We start from the raw sequence: 17,474 nt of genomic DNA, 5'->3' as shown, positions 1-17,474 counted from the left end.
CCCAGGAGGAGCATACAGTCACAGGCTGTGGGAGATTTTTCTCATCCTTTAGAGCTTTTTAGCTTTGTCTAAGATTTTTTTTTTCTCTGACATTTTTAAACACAGCCTTTGGTCACCCTGCAGATGGGTGTTTTCTAGACTTTGAGTTTTCTCCAGGTCCCAGTGTGGTCACAGTTGGTTCACAGAAGGATTTATTTCAAGGATTATCAATTTCCTGGGTTATCTTTTGCAGCAGGAAGGGTTTTTCTGATAGAAGTTCAACCCCTGCCTTCTTTCCCACCATTCCAAGGTGGATTTTACATGTCAAGACAACCGGGAAGCTTTCCATGAGTAAAAGGACAACCAAATGCTTTGGGTTTGCATTAGGTGTGCTGAGGTTGTCAGTGCTGTGCCTCTTCAGCACCAGACAACTTCACAGCTTGCTTTGGGCAGAAGTCAGGTCTTTGCCAGCCCACGAGGGAGGCAGGGATTTGGCACCGAATGGGATTTTAGCCATGAGCACAGAGGTGCCCCAGCCTGAGGCAGGAAGGACAGGCACTGAGGAAAGCAGGGATGCAGCAGGAGCTTGTCCTGTGCAGGTGGAGCACACGTGGTGTGATCTTCATTGTCTAAACACGGCTGTTTGGGTGGGTTTATCCTCAATTCTGACATTCTGGTTCCACTGGGGGGTGAATCTCCTCTTTATTCCTGCTCTGAGCTGTTCTCTGCCAGGAAGAGCTGCCTGAGCTTGGACCTTCAGGTCACATTGACCTCGAGGCATTCCCTCTCCCTGTGTCAGGGAATTCTTCTTCTTAGATTGCACTTAGCATCTCCTCTTTCACTGGAATTGGGGGGGTTTATCCTCTGTTCTGACGTTCTGGTTCCACTGGGGGGTGAATCTCCTCTTTATTCCTGCTCTGAGCTGTTCTCTGCCAGGAAGAGCTGCCTGAGCTTCAGGTCACATTGACCTCGAGGCAAAAGCTCCCTGTGTCAGGGAATTCCTCTTCTTGGATTGCATTTACCATCTCCCCTTTCCCGGGAACTGAGGGTGTGTTTGGGAGAGAACAACAGCCTGAAATTTGTTCCGTTCGGGGATTCCAAATGCGCCGTTTCCAACGAGGGCTCTGTGCCAGAGTTTGATCCATTGTTAATAGGTCAGTGGCTGTAAATGGACCTTTCCTGTTGTTTTGACATCTGTCTTCATTTTTTCCCCAACAGAAGAGGCACAATGTTTCTTCATTAAACCCCTGATTGACAGCTTGCTGAAAGGAAACCCACGTTAGCTGCTTTCCCTTTCATTCCTCTGCTCAAACCTCAGGTTCTCAGCGGTTTTTTCACCCTGACAAGCAGAGCTCCCCTTACCACTGAGCTAAATCCTCTTTCATCTTTATCCCTTGCCTTCTGCAGCGAGGAGGATGCTGTGATGATGCTGAGGGAGATGCAGCGACGAGCTCTGCTCCAGGATTTAGCTCTGCCCAGAGCGCCGGGGATGCTGCGGCAAGGTTGCCAGAGAGGCGGATACCAGCCTGCATCCAGGTTTTTGCTGCATCCCTGCTGCCTGAGATATGGATCATCCCTGGGATTATTGCTGCCTGGCCCTGGCAGGGAGGGGACTCTGGAGGTGCTGCCGTGCCGGGGAGGTGCCGGTTCTGCCGGACCCTGCGGCGCTGTGGATTTTTCAGTTCTGGAGCCGACGCTCCCCTCACGGTGAGGTCTCTGTGGCGCAATGGACGAGCGCGCTGGACTTCTAATCCAGAGGTTCCGGGTTCGAGTCCCGGCAGAGATGATCTCCAGGCAGGTGTCTCTTTTCTTTTAGTGCCATTTCCCTCCCAGGTCCCCATCCGTTACATTTATAATGCCCCCGAGGGTTTGCGTGAGGAGGGAATGACTTTTCCTGGCATGGCTGATGGATGTAGCATCCCTGGGCTCCCTTCTTGAGGCATTTCTCCTCCATCATCTCCCCCTTCCCTCGTTCCCTTTGGTATCTCCTCCAAGCAGGTGTTTTAACCCCACATGTCCCCCCCAGTACTGTCCCATTTTTGATACCTTCTTCCTAAGGGGTGTTCTGTGCTTTCCAGTAGGGCCCAGCTGGAGGGAAGCGGGTCAGAACCTTCTGCTGGCGTTTCCTGTGATAAATGGGGTCATTTTTTCACATGTGTGGCCAAAGAAATGTAAATCTCTGATCTGAATGTCCACCTCGGTAAATTTGGGGAACTCAATGCTCCCTGCCTGGACTTTAGTACTCTGAAATGGTTTTAAACTGCCAGAGGGCAGGGTTAGATGGGATATTGGGAAGAAATTGTTCCTTGTGAGGGTGAAGAGGCCCTGGCACAGATTATTCCATGGATGTCCCATGCCTGGAAGTGTCCAAAGCCAGGCTGGATGGGGCTTGGGAAAGTGGAAGTTGACCCTGCCATGGTAGGGGTGGGACTGGACAAGTTTTAAGGTCCTTCCCAACCCAAACCATTCCATGACTCCACACTCTCTGCACACTTGCCAATCCCAGGATGCTCTTCCATTGACTGGATTTCTGGTCTCCAATGGAAAACCAGTCCATCTCCATCTCTGGGTTTGGCTTTTTTTTTTCCCTTTGTGGTATCTGTGCAAATGCTGGAGCTCAGCCTGTTTGGAAAACCAGGCCCTGGTGGTGCTGGAAGTTCTGCCCCTGTGTTAATCCTGGCAAAATTGTCATTTCCATCACATCCAGGGGAAAAAGGCCAGAAGATTATTCTGAAAAAGAAAAAATATGTGGGCAGTGAGTGGGACATACCCAAAGGAAAATTTGGCAGTAATGGGGGGAGAAAGGGCAGATTCTGCAAAAATCACTCCTGCCATGAGCAAATGGAGAATGAAAGATCTTAATTTATATTTTGGGACAGAGGCACCAATAAAACTGTGATTCCAGCTCAGCTGTGGTTCCTCTGGGGAAGGGTTGGAGCTCCTCTTCCCCAAACATGAGTGTGGAAGAGCTCAGGAGCAGATCCTTGGTGTTACCAGGTGTGTTCTCCTGCTGCTGCTGCTGTGCCTGGGAACCCCAGAGTGGCCCAACCTTCAGGTTCAGGTAGCCCTCAGCTTCAGGGACACCTTGTGCCAGGGCAGGAGACCCCTGTGACCCCCCAAATTCAGGCACCAGAGTTGTCACTGCTTGTGTGGGACGAGCTCTGTTCATCACCTCACCTGTGTGAGGAGGACACGGAGCTCCCCGTCTCTCTCAGCTGCACTTTTGGTCTCCCTTGGCTTTTTCAGAAGGTCCTGCAGCTCCTTTTTGGCTTTTCCAGAACTTCCATGGGTTCCATAATCTTCCCAAACCTTCAGCTCTCCTCTTATCTCACCAGGTCACCCTCAGGTGTGCTGCTCACGAGGTGAGGAGGTGTGAGGATTCCTGTCCTCCCTGCAAGAAGAGAAATTCTCATTTGGAAAGGAAAAAAAAAATCAGCGAAATCTGCTGGGGAAGGTGAGGAAAATTGAGGAATTAGTGCCATTCCCTGCAGGACACAGATACTGAGTTACACCTGAGTTACACCTGAGTTACACCTGTCCTGTCACTGCTGCAGGATGTTGTTCCCAGTGAGCAAACTCCTCCTGGGTTTTTGGCAATCACCCCGTGTGCAAACACAGTTCAAAAGCAGTTCCCTGCTAATTATGCCACCCTCCCCATCAGGATCAGGAAGACTTGGCTTTCCACCCCAGAATTTTCCAGATTCCCAATAAAAAGGATGTTTGGGATGCCCTGCACTGAAGAGGGAGCTTGCATGGAATCTCATATTTATCCCTCCAGACCTCAGGTAGCATCAAGTTCCCAGGAATAAATCCCCATCTGGAGGGGCAGGGAATTTGTCTCTGAGATTCCCCAAACCCTACCCTGTGGGGCCAACCAAAACTCTGGAATGATCCCATGGCAACCCTAGAACTGACAGAAATGGTGGAATGCTCCCCTGGAAATCCTAGAACCAACAAAAAGGGTGGAATGCCCCCCTGGCAACTCCAGAACTGGCAGAAATGTTGGAATTCTACCATGACAACCCAGAATTTTTTAAAAATGGTGAAATGCTCCCCCTAGCAACTCCAGAACCAACAGAAACAGTGGAATAATCCCATAGCAAGGCTAGAATGGGCAAAAATGGTGGAATGTTCCTCTGGAAACCCTAGAGCCAACAAAAATGGTGGAATTCTCCTTCGTTATCTCTAGAACCAGCAAAAAAAGTGGAATGCTCTTCTGGAAATCCTAGAACCAACAAAAAGGGTGGAATGCCCCCCAGCAACTCCAGGACTGGCAAAAATGGTGGAATTCTACCATGGCAACCCTACAAACAAATAAAATCAGTGGGACGTTCACCTGGTAACCCCAGAACCAACAGAAAGAGTGGAATGATCCCATGGCAACCCTAGAATTGGCAAAAATGGTAGAATGTTCCTCTGGAAATCCTAGAGCCAACAAAAATGGTGGAATGATCCTGTGGTGACCCTAGAACCCACAGAAATGGTAAAATGCTCCTCTGGAAATCCTAGAACTGACAAAAATGGTGGAAGTCTCCCCTGGCAACCCTAGATTTTTTTTTAAAATGGTGAAATGCTCCCCTGACAATCCTAGAACCAACAGAAACAGTGGAATTATCCCATGGCAACCCTAGAACTGACAAAAATGGTGGAACATTCCCCTGGCAACCCTGGAACTGGCAAAAATGGTGGAATGCTCCCCTGGCAATCCTAAACCAAACAAAAAGGATGGAATGCTTGTTTGACAACCCTAGAACCAAGAAAAACTCTGGAATGTTCCCCTGTCGTCCCTAAAATCAACCAGAATGGTGGAATGCTCCCCTGGACTCTCCTTTGCCATGAGCTCTGGAGTGTTCCTCCTGCCCTCGGGCAATAAAGCCCAGCGGGTTCACCACCCACCCCAAACAGGGACAGGGAGGTGACAGGAGGGGGCAGTTTGTCATTTTTAACCCTTGTGGCTTCCCAGAGCCACCCTGGATCCAGCACGGATCAGGGTGGAGGAAGAGTTGGGCTCCCCCAGGATCTCCCAGGGTTTGGGGTTCAGGTTTATCTCTAAATAAATTCATCACTTCTGGCCGATTGTTCATGGTGGAGAGTGCAAATCCCCACGGGCTGGGCACTGCCAGGGGGCTCTGAGGGGTCTGTGCCAACGCCAGGAGCTTCAGGGAGGACAAGGACAGGGGCTGCACTTCAGGGGACAACAAAAAATGGGCAGGGTGGGGGTCTTTGGTGTCCTGGGGGATGGAGGTGGGGGTCTCTCTTGGATTTGGGGGTCTCCAAAGTATGGGGCAGTGAAGTTGGGGGGTTTCTGGATGTTGGGGTGGTCGTGGGGGGTCCCTGGAGCCCTGGGGAATGGGGGAGTTTCCCCTGTAGGGGATCGTGAAGGAGGGGGGTCTCCACTGCCCTCCTGGGGGATGGAAACGGGGAGCTCTGTGGAGGGTGGGGGTCTCTGCTGTACTTGACGGTCTCCAGAGTATGGGGTGGTGACAGTGAGGGGTCTCTGGAGCGTGGGGTGCTCCAGAGAGGTTCAGAAGCTCCACAAGGTGAAGTGGGGTTTGTCCTGCTGGATTGGTGTGGGGGTCTCTGCTGGATGGGGTGATGAAGGAGGGGGGGGTCTCCACTGCCCTGGCAGTGAACTGGAGGTCTCCACTCCACAGGATGATGGGCATGGGGGGTCTCTGCCGCCCTGGGGCACGGAAGGGGTTCAGCGCACACGGGGGCAGAAGCAGATCCTCAGCGGTTCCTGTCCCCTTCGGCATCCCGCTCCCAGGGCCTCCTTTACCGCGCGGGGCGGTCCCGGGGCGGTTCCCGGGCGGTCCCGGGGCGGTTCTCGGGTAGTCCCGAGGCGGTCCCGGGGCCGTTCCGGGGCCGTTCCGGGGCGGTTCCGGGGCGGTTCCGGGGCGGTCCCCGGGCGGTCCCTGGCCGTTCCGGGGCGGTCCCTGGCCGTTCCGGGGCGGTCCCGGGGCGGTTCCGGGGCGGTGCCGTGGTCGGGGTCGGTCGCGCCATGGCCGCCGCTGCGGGGCTGGCGCTGCTGGCGGCGCTGCTGGCGGCGGCCGGGGCCGAGCGGGGCCGGAAGGTGAGCGGGGCCCGCGGGTACCGGGACCGGGACTGCCGGGGCCGCCGGGGCCGGGGCCGGGTGCGGAGCCCCCGCCGCGCTCCCCGGTCGCTGCGCGGAGCTCGTCACGCGTTGCGGTGGTGCCTGAGACCCCCCCGTGTCCCCTCCTGGGAATCTCAGAATCCCGGGACACCGGGGTCACCCAGAGCCGGGGACACGGGGACATCCAGGTGGGGTCGGGATGTGCCCAGAGCGGGACCCTCCGTGCTCGCCCAGGGCAGCTGTTCAGGGCTCTGCCACCCTCAGCGTTAAGAAGTTCTTGCTCGCGCTGAAGGGAAACTTTTGGGACAGTTTGTGGCCTCGGAGGATGCTGCTGGAGCAGGGGCTGGGCTGGACCCCCGGGCCCGCTGGGGCCCAGCCTCGCTGGGTTTTGGGTGGAGAAGGGGCTCCCCGGGACCGCGGCCTCACAGCGGGCACGTCCCGCCCGGGGCTGCGGCTGGAGCTGAACCGCCCCTGCCGTGTCCCGGCACACGGGGACCGCGGTGACCCGGCCCTGCCGCCCCTGTGCTGCGGCGACAAGGCCCAGGGCCACCCATCTGTGTCCCGTGTCTCCCCTTTGGCCTAATCCAGTGGGAGCAGCACGGCTGTGGGCTGGGAAAGGAAGGGGCTGTGGGCAGGGATGGAAAGGGGCTGTGGGAGCGAAGGGCCATTGGGATGGGAAGCAGCTCAAAGCTGTGAAATGCTGACCGAGCGTGTTGAGCAACACCAGGGCCGCAGAGTCACGGGAGCTGAGGCAGCTGCAATGTCCCAATTCTCCCGGCACGCTGGGGTTGTCCTGCAGGGCTCAGAGCCACCCCCAGCCCTGTCCCTGCCCCGCAGGTGTCCATGGAGTACAACCCTGGCTGGAACAGCTCCTCTGTGAACCTGCTGCACGTGCGGGCGCTGGGGCCCAGGGACAGCCTGCACTACGTGTGGAGCAGCATCGGGGCCCCTTCCGTGCTCCTGGTGGCCACCCAGAGCCCCAGCAGTGCCCTGAGGGTCAACTGGACCCAGCTGCTGTCACCCAGTCCTGCTGGAGCCATCTGGATCGACCCTCCCGACAGCGTGGTCTATTCCACGGCCGTGGTCTTCACCAAGGTACTGCTGGCAAGGGGCTGCTCTGGGACAGTTGGGGGTGCAGAGGGTCCCTGGGCAGCTTCCCAGCTCCAGGGAATTCCCCACCATTTCCATTCCCATCCAAGGATGTGTCTGAGCTGCTTGGCTGAGGCAGCTCTGCCCCGTTCCCTGGATCACAGCACAAGCTCTTGTCCTGCCGGTGCTCCCAGCCCCTCTCCCCTCCCTTCCCTGCAGCTGTTTGAGTTCAGCGAGGCCAAACCTTTGGGAGAGCTCTTCTACCCCACCTACGACCTGTCTGAGTTCTCCTGGGACAGCCTCAACCACACCCTGAACCACACAGCGCTGACAGCCGAGCTCAGCGGGGTCCCGGCCACCGACCCCGGCGGCGGCTTCGCCAACGGCAGCCTGGCATTCCGGGTATGTCCAGGGGGCAGGGGACACATCCAGGGGGCAGGGGACATTGTCCAGGGGGCAGAGAGTATGTCCCTCACTGTCCCTCTGCACCGTGTCCCTCATTGTCCCTTGCTGTCCCTCAGTGTCCCTCTATCCCTCAGTGTCCCCCTGCCCCATGTCCCTCACTGTCCCTCTGACATTCACTGTCCCCCTGCCCCATGTCCCTCACTGTCCCTCTGATGCATGTCCCTTGCTGTCTCTCTGTCTCTTGCCGTCCCTCTGCCCCATGTCCCTCGCTGTCCATGTGTCCCTCACTGTCCCTCGCTGTCCCTCTGACCCATGGTATCCCTCTGCCTCATGTCCCTCATTGTCCCTGTGCCCCTCACTGTCCCTCTGCCCCATGTCCCTCACTGTCCCTCACTGTCCGTCTGCCCCATGTCCTGTGCTGTCCCTCTCTGTCCCTCTGACCCCTGTCCCCCGCAGGTGACAGCCTACGAAGCCGGTGGCCGTGCCAGGCGCCTGCCCAGCCTCCTGCACACGGCAGACAGCTCCCAGCTGGAGTTCATCCTGGCTGGGGTGGCCCCACGAGGGAACGGCTCCCGCTTCGTGCTGGAGGTGGCCACGGTGGAGGAGGCAGGGGCGGCGCGGAGGCTGCGGGCCGAGAGATCCATCGACGACGAGTACACCCCCAGCATCTTCCAGGTGAGCCAGGGCTGGCCCCAGCTGGGCTTGTCCTTGTAAGGTGGACCCCCAGCCAGGAAATAATTAGCATTGACTTCATGATTCACAGAAGGTTGATCAATCTATCTTTATTAAGAAACCCATTGTTTTTATAGACAGTTATGATACAAGTTGACCTAATTGGTCCTTTAATTAAAACACCATCACCATTGGCTAATTAAGAAACCACCTTTTGGTAAATAAATTTCCATAATGTCACTGTTGGACACAAAATGAGTACACAGAAGCTTGGTAAGTTTAAAAGAGAAAAAGACCCAGTTTTATTTAAACATCTGGTATTTATAGAATTCTCCAGGTGACCATGGATTGGAGGATGGAATTACCACCTCTCCATCCACACTGGTCTAAAGATCAATCAATCATTTCTCTCCACCCACAGAGAAACATGTAAACTATTCTATTTATACATGAAATTGTGTAGGAATTCTGACTCTCAAATATGTAAACATTATCAGAAGGCTAAAGAAGTTTTATGCAAACCTTAAAACTTTCAAAAGAACTATAAAAGAAAACTTAACACTTCTAAAAATCAGGGCAACACATAACACCTTCCACATGTTCACAATACCAGGTGTCATAAGTTAAGGTAAGAATTGTTTCTTATTCTTTTCTCTGATTACTCACTGCCTTTCCCTGGACGATGACAAAGTTGTCTGTTTCTCTCTGTGGCCAGAGAGCTGCTGCCACAGGGGGTGACCCTGCTGTCCCTGCCCAGGTGCTGTCCCTGGTAGCTGAGTCCCAGAACAGCAGCTCCACGCTGGGCTTCCTGCAGTGGAAGGCGACGGCCTACGGCTCACGGAGCCCCCGGCGTGAGGACGGCATCCAGTGCAGGGCTCAGGAGCTGCAGGTGGCCAACTGGACCCTGCCCATGTCCAGCGTCGTCCAGGCCTACTTTGGGGACAGTTTGGGCAGCAGCTGCACCATCAGCGCCCTCAATGTGTCCTTTGGGGGAGAGGAGGGAGAGGTGTACCAGGAGAAGAGATACCTCAGCTGGTGAGTGGGGTCTGAGGGGATGCTGCTGGTCACTAACGATGTGCAGAGGGGTCTGAGGGGATGCTGCTGGTCACTAAGGATGTGCAGAGGGGTCTGAGGGGATGCTGCTGGTCACTAACGATGTGCAGAGGGGTCTGAAGGGTCTGAGGGGATGCTGCTGGTCACTAACGATGTGCAGAGGGGTCTGAAGGGTCTGAGGGGATGCGGCTGGTCACTAACGATGTGCAGAGGGGTCTGAGGGGTCTGAGGGGATGCTGCTGGTCACTAAGGATGTGCAGAGGGGTCTGAAGGGTCTGAGGGGATGCGGCTGGTCACTAAGGATGTGCAGAGGGGTCTAAAAGGATGCTCCTGGTCACTAACAATGTGCAGTTTGGGGACTGGCAGGTCATAGGGTTTCTCTGTTCAGTAACAGTCTCCATTCCAAAGTCAGAGTTTCCCTCTAATCCTGCTGCAAAGGCTTCGCAGTTCCTTGAGGAGCCTCATCCTGCCCTGTGTGGGATCTTGGCCTGACCCTCTGAGGTGGGGAAGCCCCAGGGCTCCCAGCTGTGGGACAGAGCCCATCCCCACCCCTGTGCTGATCTGTGCCGTCCCCTCCCGCAGGTCGGTGCTGCTGGGCTTTGGGGAGCCCCCCAGGGACACCTTCTCCCCCCTGGTGATCTCCATCACGGCCGTGGCGCTGGGCACCCCACTGGCCATGCTGCTGCTGGGCAGCTGCCTGGTGCTGCTGGCACAGAGGAGACGCTACTCGGAGTACGAGCCCATCAACTGAGGGGATCCTCCCCTCCCCTTTCTGGCTCCTCCTTCTCGGGATTCCTGGGATTCTCTTCCCGGGAATGGCCGTGGCTGCTGCTGCTGCCACCTCCTCTGCCTCCCCTCTGCCCCCCGAGGGGACCAGGGTGACACTTGCAGCTGCCCACCTCACCCCTGTGTCCTGCTCCTTCCCACTGCCACGTCCTGCACTCCCTCCCCGGATTTTTCCTGATCCATGCAGCAAAGGGAAGCGATGGGGGGAATTTGGTCAGGAAAATCCTCCTCCTCCTCCTCCTCCTCCCCCTCCTCCTCCCAAGGGATACAACCACTGCTGGCCAGGGACTGGCTCCAGTGCCACTTCCAGGGGTGGCTCCAGCCTGGGCTGGGGAGCAGCGCCACTCTTGCTTCCAGCACCTCCCAGCTCCTCCAGCCACGGACTCCTCCCTGCTCCACGTTCCTGCTGTGCTGGCCTGGGACACGGGGGACACCCAGTGCCACGTCCCAGCAGCTGCTCAAGCTCAGGTGTGTCCTGTCAGGCCATGGAGGGCTGGTCCAGCCGGGATGGTGCTCCTGGGTACCCCCCAGGGCTGATCCCAGGTGCTGCCCAGCTGGGATGAGCATAGCCTGTAGCTCCTCGGGGTTCTCAGAGGGATCTGGGGCCGTGCTGGCTCCAAGTTCTCCATCACTGACTTGTCTTCAACCAAATAAAGTGGATTTCTAGACACAGTTTGCTGTGGGAATGCTGTACTGGGGGCTATGAGACTCTTAATCTCAGGGTTGTGAGTTTGAGCCACACGTTGGGCGCCAAAATTATGTTCTGGTTTGAAATCAAACCCAGTGAAAGACTCCAAGTCAGAAATACAATTTATTAGGAAAAGGAAAAAAAAAACCCAACAAAATACATGCAATAATACAAAAGAAAAACCACTGACAGAGTCAGAATACAACCTGACACCCTTTTGGCCAGTGTGTTTTTGGCAGTCCAAATTGGAATGGCTGCAGTCCTCCTGGAGTAGCAGATGCGGTTCTGTCGGAGCAGTGATCCTGTAGAAGGGTGTAGTCTTCCTCTGATGATCCAGTGGGAAAACCCAGCTGTTCCTCTTGGGAACCAGCAGAAAAGGCTGAGTCTGGTGTCCCAAAAACTCAGATTCTATCCAGGTAGGAATGCTTGGCTCCTCCCATGTCACTGTGGGATGCTGTCACTTTTATCAGCCAGTGACATTCGATAGCCCATTAACAGCAGATATCTCCCCACGGGGAGGATGGATTTGTGGAAGAGATAAAGAAAACTCCCCAGTCAACAGGAGATAACAGCCACACCTCTAACAGATGGCAAATAGAATACACCTCGCCTTGCCATCTAGGACAGAGCGGGAGGAGGGCAGCTCCTGGCAGCAGTGGGAGGGTGCTGGAGCTCAGCAGGAGCCTCTGGCCCTGGAGGTGTGGAGCTTGGGGAGGGGGACAGGGGTTCCCTTGAGCTGTGGGGTCACAGAGAGTCCAGGGGCTGTGCCCCTGCTGAGAGGGCACTTGGGAGAGTCACAGAATCGTGGAATCACGGCTGGAAGGGACCCACAGGGATCATCCATTGCAACCCTTGGCCCTGCACAGACATCCCAACAGCTCCTCCCTGGGAGCAGTGACCAAACCCTCCTGGAGCTCTGGCAGCCCTGGGGCTGTGCCCATTCCCTGGGGAGCCTGGGCAGTGCCCAGCACCCTTGGGGGGAAAAAACTTTTCCTATATCCAGCTCAAACCTCCCTGACACAGTTCCAGGATCCTTGAGGTCCTGTGCTTGGTCACAGGGACTGCCCCTGCTGAGGGAACTGCAGACAGTGTGTGAGGTCTGTGTCCTGAAAGAGGAACAAGGAGAAAAAAAAAAAAACAGCAGAAAGTCCCAAACTTCCTTGTCAACCCTTCAGAGCAGGAACCCCCTGCTCAACTGCAGCCAGAGCCACAGGAGGGCAGGAAGGGAAACCAGGGGAGGTTCCATGGGAAGCCTCCTTGGTTTTTTTGAGCAGGAAACTGAGGGGTTGGGGGGCGCAGCTGTCCCTGGGGGGTAGGATGAGAGGTCTGGGGGCAGGATGAGGGGTCTGGGGACACGGCTGTCCCGATCCCAGGAGAGAGGATGAGGGGTCTGGGGCAGGGTGGGGGGTCGGGGGCCGCTGCTCTCCCGATCCCCGGGGGGCAGGATGGGGGGTCGGGGGCAGGATGAGGGGTCTGGGGCAGGATGAGGGGTCTGGGGCAGGATGGGGGGTCTGGGGCAGGATGAGGGGTCGGGGGCCGCTGCTCTCCCGATCCCCGGGGTCCCCGCCGCGTTCCGCACACCCCGTGCGGCCCCTGCAGTACCGCGCTCCCACCACGAGGCGGCAGCAGCAGCGGCGCTGGCCCGAGGGCGACACCGGCGCTGCCGCTCCGCGCTTGGGGCTCCGGGCCGGCCCGGACGGGGCAGCACCGGCGGCCTTTCCTCACCGGGAGGCAGCGGCGGTACCGGCGGCAGCGCCCGGGGCCCCTCAGCCCCGCGGTGCCGGTACCGGCGGGCCGCGGCGGCGCCACTGCGCATGTGCGAACTCAGGGTGCAGTACCGGCCTTTGGCCACCGGGCGGGGGCAGCGCCCTGCGGGCGGTCCGTGTGCGGGGCGGGGCCGGCCCGGTCCGGGACCCCGGTACCGCCCGTGGTACCGCCCGTGGTACCGCCCGTGGTCCGGGACCCACTGGTACCGCCCGTGGTACCGCCCGTGGTACCGCCCGTGGTACCGCCCGTGGTACCGGACCCACCGGTACCGCCCGTGGTACCGCCCGTGGTACCGCCCGTGGTACCGCCCGTGGTCCGGGACCCACTGGTACCGCCCGTGGTACCGCCCGTGGTCCGGGACCCACCGGTACCGCCCGTGGTACCGCCCGTGGTCCGGGACCCACCGGTACCGCCTCTGGTACCGCCCGTGGTACCGCCCGTGGTACCGGACCCACCGGTACCGCCTGTGGTACCGCCTGTGGTACCGCCCGTGGTCCGGGACCCACTGGTACCGCCTGTGGTACCGCCCATGGTGCCGCCCGTGGTGCCGCCTGTGCTCCCGGACCCACCGGTGCCGCCTGTGCTCCCGCCTCTGCTCCGGGACCCAGCGGTACCACCTTTGGTACCGCCTCTGGTACCGCCTTTGGTCCGGGACCCCCCGGTACCGCCTCTGGTACCGCCTCTGCTCCGGGATCCCCTCCGCCCCGGTACCGCCCCCGGTCTAGGACCCCTCCCGGTACCGGCCCCGCTCCGCGTCTCCCGGGCCGGGCCCAGCCGGACCCCCCGGCCCGGCCCGCTCCCCGCAGCCCCCGCGGGCTGAGAGGGAGCCTGGGGACACCGAGGGCCCAAAGCCCCGGGAATTTCTCACCGCACCCGCCGAGGCTCCGGGGGCGGCTCCGGGCCGGGAGGTGACATCTGCTCTGCCAGGGAGGTTCTGCTCCGGCTCCGTGACAGCCCTGGAACCACGGAATCACCGGATCAAGGCATGGTCTGGGGGAAAAGGAGCGTGAAGTTCAGCCACCCTGCCATGGCAGGGACACCTTCCACCGCCCCGGGCGGCTCCAGCCTGGCCTTGGGCACTGCCAGGGATCCAGGGGCACCCACAGCTCCTCTGGGCACCCTAAACCCTGTCCCTAAGTGCCACATCCGCACCTCGGGATGCTGACTCTGCCCTGGGCACTCTGTTCCGATGCCTGGCAACTCTTTCCGTGAAGAAATTTTCCCAATATTTAATTGAAACCTCCATGGCACAGCTTGAAGGCATTTCCCCTTGTCCTGTCCCTGTTCCCTGGGAGCAGAGTCCCTGTTCCCTGGGACAGTTCCCTGGGGCTGTCCCCTCCTGCCAGGAGTTGTGCAGAGCCAGGAATTCCCCCCGAGCCTCCTTTTCTCCTTTCCAGCTCCCTCAGGAATTCTCCAGCCCCCTCCCAGCTCTGGACACTCCAACCCCTCCATTTATTTTCTCGGGCTGAGGGAAATAAAAATCTCCCCTTGCCTGGGAGAGGAATGAGGGATTCGTCTCTACAGACGAGCTGTGGGTGTGCGGGTGGATAAAACCAGCACTGGGGTGCACTGCGGTGAGCCGGGAGCTCCCTGGAGCGCACTGGGGCACACTGGGGGTACACTGAGGCACATTGGGGTGCACTGGGGTGCACTGGGGGTGCACTAGGAGCACACTGGGGTGCACTGGGGCACGCTGGGGGTACACTGAGGCACATTGGGGTGCACTGGGGCACGCTGGGGGTACACTGAGGCACATTGGGGTGCACTGGGGGTACACTGAGGCACATTGGGGTGCACTGGGGCACGCTGGGGGTACACTGAGGCACATTGGGGTGCACTGGGGTGCACTGGGGGTGCACTAGGAGCACACTGGGGTGCACTGGGGCACACTGGGGGTACACTGAGGCACATTGGGGTGCACTGGGGCACGCTGGGGGTACACTGAGGCACATTGGGGTGCACTGGGGCACGCTGGGGGTACACTGAGGCACATTGGGGTGCACTAGGAGCACACTGGGGTGCACTGGGGCACGCTGGGGGTACACTGAGGCACATTGGGGTGCACTAGGAGCACACTGGGGTACACTGGGGCACGCTGGGGGTACACTGAGGCACATTGGGGTGCACTGGGGCACGCTGGGGGTACACTGAGGCACATTGGGGTGCACTGGGGGTGCACTAGGAGCACACTGGGGTGCACTGGGGCACGCTGGGGGTACACTGAGGCACATTGGGGTGCACTGGGGCACGCTGGGGGTACACTGAGGCACATTGGGGTGCACTGGGGGTGCACTAGGAGCACACTGGGGTGCACTGGGGCACGCTGGGGGTACACTGAGGCACATTGGGGTGCACTGGGGCACGCTGGGGGTACACTGAGGCACATTGGGGTGCACTGGGGGTGCACTAGGAGCACACTGGGGTGCACTGGGGCACGCTGGGGGTACACTGAGGCACATTGGGGTGCACTGGGGTGCACTGGGGGTGCACTAGGAGCACACTGGGGTGCACTGGAGCACACTGGGGTGCGCTGGGGCGCACTGGGACACACTGGGGGTACACTGAGGCACACTGGGAGCTCACTGGAGCACACTGGGGAACACTGGGACACACTGGGGAACACTGGGACACACCGGGGTTACACTGGGAGCTCACTGGGATGCACTGGGGGTGCGCTGGGAGCTCACTGGGGCACATTGCAGCACACTGGGGGACACTGGAGGTGTACTGGGAGCTCACTGGGAACAGCGGGTGCGGGCTCAGCGGGTGCGGGGCCGTGCCCGGGGCAGTGCCCGGGGCAGTGGGTGCGGGGTCGTGCCCGGAGCAGTGCCCGGGTCAGCGGGTGCGGGGTCGTGCCCGGAGCAGTGCCCGGGGCAGTGGGTGCGGGGCCGTGCCCAGGGCCGTGCCCCGGGCAGTGCCCGGGTCAGCGGGTGCGGGGCAGTGCCCGGAGCAGTGCCCGGGTCAGCGGGTGCGGGGCAGTGCCCGGGGCAGTGCCCGGGTCAGCGGGTGCGGGGCAGTGCCCGGAGCAGTGCCCGGGTCAGCGGGTGCGGGGCAGTGCCCGGAGCAGTGCCCGGGTCAGCGGGTGCGGGGCCGTGCCCGGGGCAGTGCCCGGGTCAGCGGGTGCGGGGCCGTGCCCGGGGCAGTGCCCGGGGCAGTGGGTGCGGGGCCGTGCCCAGGGCCGTGCCCAGGGCAGTGCCCGGGTCAGCGGGTGCGGGGCAGTGCCCAGAGCCGTGCCCCGGGCAGTGCCCGGGTCAGCGGGTGCCGGGCAGTGCCCGGGCGCTGGCGCTGGCACGGGAACGCCGTGTGCTGCCAGCACATTCCTGCCTGAGTCACCGCTGCCTCCGTCCGGGCACGGCCCCGCACCCACTGCCTGCACACCCCTGTGCCCGCAGAACCCCCAAATCCCCCCAAATCCCACGAACTCAACACCCCCCGTGCCCCCATAACACCTAAATCCCCCCAAACCGCATCCACCCAACCCCCCCTGTGCCCCCATAACCCCTAAATCCCCCCCAAACAGCCCCTGTACCCCCATAACCCCTAAATCCCCCCAAATACCCCCCGTGCCCCCATAATCCTGAGGACAGGAGGGGCTGGGAGTCCGGGAGAGGAGGAGGAGGAGGAAGAGGAGAAGAAGAAGAGGAGGAGGAAGAGAAGGAGAAAAGGAGGAGGAGGAGGAAGAGGAGGAGCAGCCCTCGTGGAGCAGCCCAGCGCCCACAGCCAGGCTCGGGAGGCAGGGAAGGGGATTTTGGGGTGCCAGGGGCACCCGAATTCCTGGAAGAGGAGCTGGGCAGGACTGGGGGGACAGAACCCCGCAAAGGTGGGGGTGGGGGGGTCCAGACCCCCGGGGGACAGCGGGACCCGAGCCCTGGTAGGGGACAGGAGCTCTGCAGAGCACACACCCCACTCGGGGTGAGGGGGGTCAGGATGGGACCCCAGCCCCCCCCCGTGCAGTGACACCCGCCCACTCCTCGAAACCCAGCCCTGAATACCCCAAATCTTCGTCATCTCAGCCCAAATGAGTCACCCGCCCCCACCTCCTCCCCCCGCAGGGACAATCCCGGGGAGATGGGGGGGGTCCCGCACCCCAAAAACCCCAGGGCAACTTCCCTGCTATGGGGGGTGGGGGGCTCCAGGCAGCCCCTCTCCCCATACAGCATCTCAGTCCTGGGGGGGGGGGTCCCCCCCAGTTCCCAGGATCTCCCCAGGGACCCCCCCTTGCCCCATAACTGGGGGGAAAGGGCAGTGACGGGGGGAGGGGGTGTCCTTGGGGAGACCCTGGGGGCCGGGGGGGACGGGACCCCCACCCCACCCCATAAATGGGGGAAAAGAGCAGCGACCCCCACCCCAAAAGGGAAATCTCTGCCCCCCAACACCCCGGAGCCCCCCGGGGGAAAAGCCCACACCTGGAGGCGGCTCCTGCAGCGGGAAGCCCCAGAAATGAGCACAAATTTGGGTATCTTGGGGGATTTTGTGCATTTGCATGAACCCCCTGCTCGGGAGCTTTCGAGCCCCAGCTGCTGCAGGAGCCGCTTCCCCAAAATCCCCCCTCCCCAAAACCCAGCGAGTGCCCCCGAGCAGCCGGGGCAGGTGTTGGGGTGTCGCAAGCTGCAGCACCCCCCTTTTCCAGCAGCTGCTTTTTAAATTTTTCATCTTTAATCGCCCCCTTTCCCCTCCCCCAGCTCTTATTTACAGCCCAGTTCGGGGAAGTCGCGGCGGCTTCTGCGAAAAGCCCCGGTGGGGACGGAAACGGAAACCTCGGGGTTATCGTCATGGCCAGGCGGCTTCCAGGAAAGAGCCCCGAAACTGCGGCAGGAACCTGCACCCCAAAACTTCTGCTGAAACCTGCGCCCCAAACTGCGGCAGGCACCCCAAAACTGCTGCTGCAACCCCAAAACTGCTGCTGAAACCTGCATCCTAACACCTCCCAGGAACCCCAAA

The 17,474-nt window shown here is 59.8% G+C and overlaps 1 protein-coding gene and 1 non-coding gene across 2 annotated transcripts; both read left to right on the top strand.

Annotated features, from left to right (window-relative positions):
- Positions 1 to 1,691: 1,691 nt before the first annotated feature.
- TRNAR-UCU (transfer RNA arginine (anticodon UCU)) lies at positions 1,692 to 1,765 on the top strand. The gene has a single exon. It is a non-coding gene; the product is annotated as a tRNA-Arg (tRNA).
- A 4,133-nt stretch (positions 1,766 to 5,898) lies between these two features.
- Positions 5,899 to 10,074, top strand: GLMP (glycosylated lysosomal membrane protein). The gene is made up of 6 exons (XM_068174822.1): positions 5,899 to 6,052; positions 6,911 to 7,168; positions 7,382 to 7,564; positions 8,024 to 8,242; positions 8,997 to 9,274; positions 9,875 to 10,074. The coding sequence occupies exons 1-6, from the start codon at positions 5,981 to 5,983 to the stop codon at positions 10,041 to 10,043; spliced, it is 1,179 nt and encodes a 392-aa protein (XP_068030923.1). The 5' UTR covers positions 5,899 to 5,980; the 3' UTR covers positions 10,044 to 10,074.
- Positions 10,075 to 17,474: the final 7,400 nt, after the last annotated feature.

Source organism: Anomalospiza imberbis, chromosome 29, assembly GCF_031753505.1.
Source record: "Anomalospiza imberbis isolate Cuckoo-Finch-1a 21T00152 chromosome 29, ASM3175350v1, whole genome shotgun sequence".
NCBI classification, from domain to species: Eukaryota; Metazoa; Chordata; class Aves; order Passeriformes; family Viduidae; genus Anomalospiza; species Anomalospiza imberbis.
Note: the sequence above shows the minus strand (reverse complement) of the source record. Positions and strands in the feature narration are given on the sequence as shown.